This window comes from Gallus gallus, chromosome 3 (genome assembly GCF_016699485.2).
Source record: "Gallus gallus isolate bGalGal1 chromosome 3, bGalGal1.mat.broiler.GRCg7b, whole genome shotgun sequence".
Classification (NCBI taxonomy): Eukaryota; Metazoa; Chordata; class Aves; order Galliformes; family Phasianidae; genus Gallus; species Gallus gallus.
In genome coordinates, this window is record NC_052534.1 from 109645054 (window position 1) to 109654442 (window position 9389).

The window sequence follows — 9389 nt, forward strand, 5'->3', positions numbered from 1 at the left end:
ACGGTGTTTGTGGGAGAGGCTTTCCTCGAGCCTGGAAAGGAAGCGTACGTCGTGGGAGCTGCGCCAACACGGCCGGCCCCGGCTGCGTCCCGTGGCGCTGAGGAGCACCGCATCGGGGCGGTTCGTCTCAGGGACGCTGCAGGATCCGGCTCTACGAACAGCCGGGAAGGGCCAGCAGCCCGTTAAGTAGTGAGCCCCGCTTCTGAGTGCCGTTTGTGGGGTGGTTGGGGCTGCTCGGGGCCCCGCGGGCGGCGCAGTTGCGCCCCGTGCGGTGTTCGCCCCTCCGCAGCGCTGAGTCGCGCAGACGCTCAGTGGGGGCGGCGCGCTGGGAAATGACCCCGCATCCCATAATAACAACAAAAGAGAACTCGGAACGTTGCCAGCAGTTCTCTGGAAAGGAACGGGAAAGTCGTGAAAGTGCCCGAGGCTTTTTTGCTTCTGTCGTTTTGTTTCAGCGAAGGGCTGGAAGCCTTACGGCATCTCTTCAGTGCCAAAGAGGGGCGTTGCAGGAGTGCTCCCAGAGCTCTGCTCCGGCACAGAACAGGTTTTTCAGGGTCAGCAGGAGGCAACCAGGAGGAGGTGTGTGAGTGATTCCATTAATGGGGATCTTAAAGCCAATACACTGCTGTACGCAACTGAGCAGCACCAAAATCCATCGGTATCATAGAATCACAGAATCATAGAAAGGCCTGGGTTGCAAAGGCCCACAATGCCCATCCAGTTCCAACCCCCTGCTATGTGCAGGGTCGCCAACCAGCAGCCCAGGCTGCCCAGAGCCACATCCAGCCTGGCCTTGAATGCCTGCAGGGATGGGGCATCCACAGCCTCCTTGGGCAACCTGTTCAGTGCGTCACCACCCTCTGGGGGAAAGTGGTGCGGCACTGAGGGTCACAGCCAGTGGGTGCAGTGCAGGAAGGGACCCCCGCAGCCATCAGTGCAGCCCTGCAGTGCACGGGGACACCACAGCCCCGCAGTGCTCCCAGCCCCGTCCCCCGGCCTTGGCTGTGTGCAGGACGGGGCAGCACCACCTGTGGGCACCCCGTGCAGTGCCTCACCGCCTCCCTGCAAGCAGCTCCTTCCTCACATCCAGCCTAAACCTCTCCTCCTTTACTCTGAACCCATTTCCCTTGTCCCATCACACAGACCCTGATAAGTCTGTCGCCTCCTTTCCTACAGCCCCTGTAGGTACCGAAGGCCGCTCCCAGCTCTCCCTGCAGCCGCACAGCCCCATCTCTCCGCCCGTCCTCGCAGGGAGCTGCTCCATCCCTGGCATCACCCCTTGGGTAGAGATGGCAGCGTGCCCTCCCAGCCCCGTATCCAAGGCCGGCAGCGCTCCGCACCGACGCCGTGGGGAAGGGGGCGGCACAGCCCGGCGGTACGGAGGCGCTGCAGGGCTCGGCAGGACGCGGTTTCCACGGCCGCCGAGCGGCGACGCGCTCAGCCCCACGCGTGCCCCGCGCCGCCGCTGCGCGCAGCATGACGGAGCTGCACCAGGCCGTGGCCGCGGGGCACTACGCGCGGGCGGAGCGGCTGCTGCGGGCCGAGCGCTGCGATCCCAACCATAAGGACGCGGATTGGGCCGACTGGACCCCGCTGCATTGGGCCGCCGCCAGGGGTAAGGGCATCGATGGCAACGAGCGCCGTCACCGCGAGCACCGGAGCCCTTCGTCCCCTCGCGGTACTTAAAGCAGGAGGGAAAATAGCTCTTTACACGGCCTGGTGGGGGGGGGGCGAGGGGAGCTGCGGGTTTGGTGCCCGGAGCTGCGGTGCCCGGGGCTGTGGGTGGGCCCTGAGCCGGGGGCGGGCGGCCCGCGGCGGGGGGGTGGGGATGGGGACCGTGGGGGGTGTGAGGTCCCCTCCGACCCACACCGTGCTGGGGTTCCGTTCTGCTCTCCGATTCACGTCCCCGCACGCACGGGGGCTGTTTGCAAACCACTGCCGCGTCTCTTCTCCCCCCTCCGCAGGGCACGTGGCGATGCTTCGCCTGCTGCTGAGCCGCGGGGCCCGGCCGTGGCTGCGCAACGCTGCGGGATGGACCCCGGCCCACTGCGCGGCCGAGGCGGGGCGGCTGGCGGCGCTGCGCACCCTGCACGCCGTGCACGCCCCTATGGACGCGGCCGACCCCTTTGGGGACACCCCCAGGAGGCTGGCGCAGATCTACGGGCACGCCGAGTGCGTCAGCTTCTTGGAGACGTGAGTGGAGCCCGAGCGCAGCGCAGCGCAGCGCAGCACCGCTGGGCCGGAGGGGACCTCGCAGCGCCCAGCCCCGAATCCGTGGGCTGTGTGCCCCCAGCTCGGGCTGCCCAGGGCCCATCCGTGGCCTCGGGCACCGCCAGGGATGGGGCACCACAGCTCTGAGCTGTGCAACGCCTCACTGCTCTCTGAGGACAAAAGTTCCCCCTGACATCCAATCTAAATCTCCCCACCTTTAGTTTGAAACCATTCCCCCTTCAGCTGAGCTATACCTGCTGATTTGGCTCAGTTATTTTTATCTACGTAAAAGCGGCTTAAAATAGATCTGAAGGCTCAAACCTGTCTCATGCAGCAGCCCTCAGTGGGGCAGTGCTGGCAGCACCAAGCAGCGTGCTGGCACGTAGCTCCTGGCTGTGCCCCCTGGCACTGCTGTGACACCACAAAGAGCGCCCCGGGTGGGGCTGGGAGGGGATGGCAGGAGGGCTGGGATGGCACTGATGGGCAGTGCACCGCCTCAGGGATGGGGGTTGGATGAGAGTTGGATGGGGGTTGGATGGGGGTTGGATGGAGGTTGGATGGGGGGTTTCTGGGGGTTTGATGGAAGTTGAGTGGGGGTTGGATGGGGCTTGGACAGGGATTGGATGGAGGTTGGATGGGGGTTGGGTGGAAGTTGGACAGGGGTTGGATGGAGGGTTTCTGGGGGTTGGATGGGGGTTGGATGGATGGTTTCGGGGGGTTGGATGGAAGCTGGATAGGGGTTGGTTGGGGGTTGGCATTGAGGGGTTGGTTGAGGGTTGGCACTGGGTTTCTGGGGGTTGGGTGGAAGTTGGACAGGGGCTGGATGGGGGGTTTCTGGGGGTTGGATGGATGGTTTCAGGGGTTTGGATGGAAGATGGATAGGGGTTGGTTGGGGGTTGGCATTGAGGGGTTGGTTTAGGGTTGGCATTGGGTTTCTGGGGGTTGGGTGGAAGTTGGCTGGGGGTTGGATGGCAGTTGGCATGGGGGGTTTCTGGGGGTTGGATGAGGGGTTGGCGGGGGGTTGGCATGGGGGTTTCTGGGGGTTGGATGAGGGGGGGTTGCTGGGATGATCGAAAGGTCAGTTGTTGCAGTGATGGAAAAGGTAACCGAGGGGATGGCTGACAAGGTGTTTGACAAGATGACTGACAGAGCGACTGACAGGGTGGGTGACATGATGATTGATGAGGTGATTGACGTGATGATTGACATCCAGCTCAATGCTGGATGAGCAGAGAGGCAACAGCCTAAGGTGACTTGTGTAGCTGCTGGGTGGTGTTTTGAGATGAATGACAAATTTAGGGTGGAGAAGGAGAGCAGCCGTGGTTCAGAGCTGGCTGGCTCTGGCCAAGCAGTGGCCGCAGCCGCAGCACAGCGTGGGGCTGTGTGTGTGCTCCAGTGCTGCACAGTGCAGATCTGTTCCCTCCCTGGTCATGGCCGTGGCTGCTTTGGGATGTAAATGTGAGGGATATTGTGTTACATGGAGTCCCTGTCAGGATGGAGTATTTGCCTGCCAGGCAAAGAGGTGCGAGAAGAGACATTTTTAAAGTAACAGGCGGAGGGGCTGTGCTGGAAGCAGGGCTGAAAGGCATCGCTAACAGCCACAGAGGGGGGGTCAGGTCGGGTGCTGGCAGAAATGCTTTACCCAGAGGCAGTGGGACTCTGGCACTGCTCAGAGCTGTGGGTGCCCATCCCTGGGGGTACCCGAGGCCATGGCTGGGCCCCGAGCTGGTGGGCAGGGATGGGGGGGGGCTGAGAGGTCCTTTCTGACCCAAGCAAGCTGTGCTTTTGTGATTGCGTGAGCACCCAAACCCTTCGTCAGCCCCAGCTCAGCCCTTCCCTCCCCCACCAGCCCCTCGTGCAGGCGCAGTGCAGTTTGCATGGACATGCAAAGCATTGAGACCCTTCAAACGCTGAGCAACCTCTGAATAACGAACATGGAATTTGCATCAGATTTCTTTATATTTTCTGCACCATTGTGGCTGAGGACTCTCATGTCGCCTAAATGGGACGTGAGCTGAGAGGTGACCTCACTGCTCCCTGCAGCTTCCCGAGGAGGGCCGTGTGGGGGCTGCAGGTCCCTGCCCCGGGAGACCCGCAGCAAAGTGTGCTTATTTCCAGGTTGCCAACATGTTCGGTGTCATTCAGTGCAGATGTGGGACCGTGTGTGTTTAAGAGAAAGCACACGAGTTTCACAAAAGCCTGAGAACTTCTAGAAATGGCAGCTGCCACCTCCCTGCTGAGTTGGGTGCGGGGTCTGAACTGCACGGATCCTCCCTGCAGGTTCCCACTACCATCAGTCTGAGTGCATGGGGTGCCATGCTGGGGCTGCGGGGTGGGCCGGGGGTTTCTCATGGGTTGCTGCTGTTGCTGTGTTGATTGTGCCGGTGAACAGTCCTGTTCCCTTGGACTGCTCGTGAATTCACGTGCTCAGGAGTGCTGTGACTGAGCTGTGCTCGGGGTTTGAAGATAAACTTCCTTTCTTCCCCAGAGCAGAGGTGGAGAGCAGAAAGTACCGCCAGACAGCCGCGATGAGGGGAATGCCTTTGGACCAGGTGGATGAAGACTGGGAACTCAAGAAAGAGGAGCTGGAGAGAAACCCACCGTGCGCCCGGCGCAGCAATGCAGCCTCTGCTCAGAAGAAGGTGCAGAGGAAGAGAAGGAAGCAGTAGTGTCACTGCGTGGCTGGGGCTGCTGAGAACTCGCAGTGCAGAGCAGAGGCACTGGAGCGTCTCAGGGGGGAACCCAGATGGGCAGCAGCAGAGATGGCCGCCAGGATGCGTCTCTGTGATGCGCTGCATGTGCTGCTGTGGTCAGGGGGTGGGTAGGAGCGTTTCTGCCTGCCCATCTGGGTGTCTGTGTGCATCAGGTCTCAAGTATCGGAATACTGCAGAAGGTGTTTAAATATACAAATTAAGTGCTCTAATCCACTCAACTGTATACAAATGTATGGAAATGAAATCCGCAGCACTCACCCATGTTGCACGGGAGGGAAATCCTTTTGCTCCTGAGTGGCTCAGGGACATCACTCTGGTGATGCCAGTGCCCCTTCTGTGTTTGCTTCCAGCCCCACGTCACCTGGGGGCCGTGGGGGCTCACAGCCCCAGTGCTGCCTCTGCTTTCCCTGCAGTGGGACAGAGCTGCTCCTGCTGGGGGTGATGTGACACGGCTTATGGGGAGCAAGGAGTGTACCGGGGCCTTTTGTGAAAGCAATTGGGACCATTGTGTTAAAGCAGCAACTACAAGAGCACCAGCAGGGAAGGAAGGGAGGTGCAGCACCTGTCCTGTGAGGGCCATGTAGCAGCAAGAGGGGTCCAGATGGCACTGAAGATCTGACTCTCTCAGGACATGTGGGTGGTGCAGAGCGTGACCCATTGACAGAGTGGGACCCAGCAGAGTTTGGCAGCTCATCTGGACCTGATCTGGTCAAAGCCATGAACGATTCAGGTTCTGCTCTGTGCTGGATCTGCTTGCTGTGTAGCCAGCTGTGCTGGTTGCATGGCCGCTCTCTCCCACTGCCCCCTCTTCGCAGCCTGGGGGGAAAAAAATGGGATGGAAGAGCTCCTGGGTTGAGATTACAGCAGGGAGATCATCACCAATTGCCATCACTGACAAAAAATGTTGACCTTGGGAAAATTAATTTATTGCCCATTGAGAAAACAGAGTAGAGTACACTCTACAGAGTGTAGAGTGTACACTCTGCAGAGTAGAGAGAGAGTACACTCTACAGAGTGTAGAGTACACTCTACAGAGTAGAGTGATAAACAAAGACAAAACTAAAATACCTTTTCACACATCACCCTTTTTGCCAGGCTCAACTTTCCCCCTTCACTCCCAGCTCTTTGACTTTCCCCCCTCTGAGTGACACAGGGGTGGGCAGTGGGGCTCACACCTCCTCACACTCTTCCCCTGCTCCAATGTGGGTCCCTCCCACGGCCACAGCCCTTCGGAATAGGCTCCAGCATTGGCTCTTGGATGGGCTGCAGCACCAACTGGCTGCTGCTGGGCTCACTGTGCCCTGATGTGGGGCTGCTGGAACCGTTATGTGTTTTCCTAAATGTAGAACACATTCACAGTGTAAAAAAACATTTAGATGTGGTACTAAGGGACGTGGTTTAATGGGGAAATACTGGTGGTAGATAGATGGCTGGACCGGGTGATCTTGGAGGTCTTTTCCAACCTTGGAGATTCTGATTCATAGAACCGTAGAATGGCCTGGGTTGAAAAGGACCACAATGCTCATCTCATTCCAACCCCCTGCTATGTGCGCGGTCGCCAACCAGCAGCCCAGGCTGCCCAGAGCCACATCCAGCCTGGCCTTGAATGCCTGCAGGGATGGGGCATCCACAGCCTCCTTGGGCAACCTGTTCTGTGATTCCTGAGTGTTTTACAGAGACAGAGTCCACGGGTAGAACCAGGCCTAGTAAAACGGCGGCAGCAGGTGGCAGAATCACTAAATCACAGGACCGCGTTGCTTGGCTACCAACAGTAATTTATCTCAAAGACTTACTCAGATCAAGCAATAACAGTAATTCATTCAGCTCACGAGATTGTAGTTCAAAGAATTGTAATGAGTTGTTTGACTTTAGAAGAAGGTAGAAGACCTGCATCACCTGAGGACTCCATTGGAGATGGAAGGACCTGAGGTTAAGAACAAAGCATCGGTGTTTCGGTGGGCTGCCTGGCGCACTCCTTGCACTTTGCACAGGGCAGAATCCTTAGTGCTATCCTTTCCAGTCTGGGGTTGCTAAAAATCAGAATAAGGGAATGAATGACCGGAAAAGAGTATTGAAGGACCAAAAGGAGTAACACCAGGAAATTTTCCTTGCTGCTGTAATACACTGTTGTGATCAACAAGATGTAATGAATGCTGAAGGTGAAGAAGAAGGACAGAAGGGATTTCATGGCTTTGATGTGGGCATCCATGCTGAGGCTCCTGGTGGAGCTGGTCTGCATCTTGTGCTTGTGTCTGCAGAGGGAGAAGAGGAGGAAGAAGGCAAAGAGGGTTACCAATATGAATGCCATGGAAAACCCACATGTGCAGATGGAAATTATGCTGTTAAAATGTTTCCTTATTTCTTCGTTCGTTTTCCAGAAAATCCCTTGGGTGGTGAAATTGGGGCTGGTTCTGTTCTCTTCATCAATAACTTTGAGGAAAGGGCTGCAGTTGAGCAGGGACAGAACCACGGAGCTCAGCAGCAGCCACGGCACAATCCTGTCGATTCTGGCTTTCAGGTAGATGAAGAAATGGTGCCTGAAATTGGCAATTTTCATAAGGTAAAAAGCATAGAGGCAGGTAGAAGTCCACAGGTTGGAAGAGCTTAAAAAGCACATAAAAATTGCAAAAGTGAGAGATATGCCTGTGTCTAAAAGGTTCTGGGGAAACAACACTGAAATGATGAGGTATATCCACGTGGCGCACAGATACCAAAACCTGAAGCAGCCCAGAAACAGTAAGATCTTCTCGTTAGAGTTCATGCCCTTCTTCTTGAACCACGCCATACAAGACGCAGCCACAATGAAGGCATTGATCCCCATGCCGGCCAGCGCCTGGAAGGCGAAGATGACCACGAAGGCGCTACTGGATGAAGTTGTGTTGTGCTGCTCTGCCATCCTGCACCGGGGGCAGCTCTGCTGTGCTGGAGCCGAGGTTAGCTGGGATGCGTGTTCTGCGTGAGGAAATGGAGCTTTATAGGGCTGGGGGGACCTCAGTGCTGCTCCCACGCAGAGCAGCGCAGGTGCAGGGATGTAAATGCACCAGGTATCCCCTTACCCAGCATCGGTGTCAGCCTTCAGCATTTGAATTCCAGCTCACAACAGGCAGGGTGTGTGAAACTCTGTCGGGCTGAGTTCCTCTAGGTTTGGGTTTGTGAGGAGCCTGGCATGCTGAGAGCAGTTACCGACCAGATGGCGGCTGATGCTGTGCTGTAAATCTCAACAACTTGCCATTTAGCTGTGACAAGGAAGCTGGCAGCTCTTCCTCTCTGCACCTGTTTCCTGGGGGCTATAAACGCTCCCTGAATATCACTGTCGCATGCTCCTATTTGCATTTTTTGTCACTGGAGAACTAGTTAGAGCACTAGCGTGTTGAAATGCTGTGCCGAAAGGTCTGGGGTTCATCTCAACAATAGAGCACGTTCCCATAATATCCATGATGGTAATGCAGTAAGCAGACCTCATATTCCCTTAAGCTGCCAGCCCTAAGCCCTTTCCTTTGCAGAGGGCACTGCTCCTGTCCCAGAGCTGCTGGCCTCACTCAGGATGGTGCTGGAGGGCAGACAGGAGGAGGGGTGTTTGTCTCTGGAGAAGTCACAGAAATCCTAAATCATTCCATAGCTCCCAGTGACTGTAAGGCTTCCTGTTCTGAGAGCGGCTATGAAATGGGCATGCAGGCCATTCTCAAAGGTCTTCACTATGAGAGTGGTGAGGTGCTGAACAGCTGCCCAGAGAGGCTGTGGAGGCCCCATCCATCCCTGGAGGTGTTCAAGGCCAGGTTGGATGGGGCCCTGGGCAGCCTGGGCTGGTATGAAATGTGGAGGTTGGTGGTCCTGCCTGTGGTGGGGGGTTGGAGCTTCGTGATCCTTGAGGTCCCTTCCAACCCAAACCATTCTGTGACTGTGTGATTCAGGCTGTGTGCCAGGTCGGTGTATGGCTGCGTCCTGTAAGACTGTCATCTGCTCAGCATTTCAGGGTTCAACTTTAGAATCACAGACTCACCGAGGTCGGAAAAGACCTCCAAGGTCATGCAGTCCAACTGCCCACCCACCACCACCATTTCCTACCAAACCACATCCCTCAGTACCACAGACACACAGCTCTGAAGCACCTCCAGGGGCAGTGACCCACCACATTGCTGGGCAGCCATTACAGCACCTGACCACCTTTTTGATGGCTTCTGCCTGTCAGTACTTGCAAAGGCTGATCACTGCAGGACATGCTGTGTGCACTGGCAGGTAGCACTGATCTGCCCCTGGAATGGACCCCTGGTGGAGGTGCTGCTTCCCAACTCTGGCTCCTGTGCCTCAATGGTGAGGCATCCTCACCTTCACTTTCTGCCTTGGGTCCAGGAGGAGCTGGCACTGCAATTGGCTGCCATTTTGGAACTGTGCTGTCTACTTTTCACACCCCAAACTCTGTTGAAGCCAGAGGTGAGGATGTGGTGTTTTTAGGTTAGCGGGAGA

At 57.1% G+C, this 9389-nt stretch overlaps 2 protein-coding genes across 2 annotated transcripts; one reads left to right on the plus strand and one right to left on the minus strand.

Annotated features, from left to right (window-relative positions):
- The first annotated feature begins 1451 nt into the window (after nt 1–1451).
- On the plus strand, nt 1452–5138 carry ANKRD66 (ankyrin repeat domain 66). The gene is made up of 3 exons (XM_015285169.4): nt 1452–1678; nt 1965–2193; nt 4700–5138. The coding sequence occupies exons 1-3, from the start codon at nt 1477–1479 to the stop codon at nt 4878–4880; spliced, it is 612 nt and encodes a 203-aa protein (XP_015140655.2). The 5' UTR covers nt 1452–1476; the 3' UTR covers nt 4881–5138.
- Nucleotides 5139–6568: 1430 nt separating this feature from the next.
- On the minus strand, nt 6569–8723 carry TAS2R7 (taste receptor, type 2, member 7). Its single transcript, NM_001080719.2, has one exon. It carries the CDS (start codon nt 7819–7821, stop codon nt 6856–6858), a length of 966 nt encoding a protein of 321 aa, NP_001074188.1. The 5' UTR covers nt 7822–8723; the 3' UTR covers nt 6569–6855.
- Nucleotides 8724–9389: the final 666 nt, after the last annotated feature.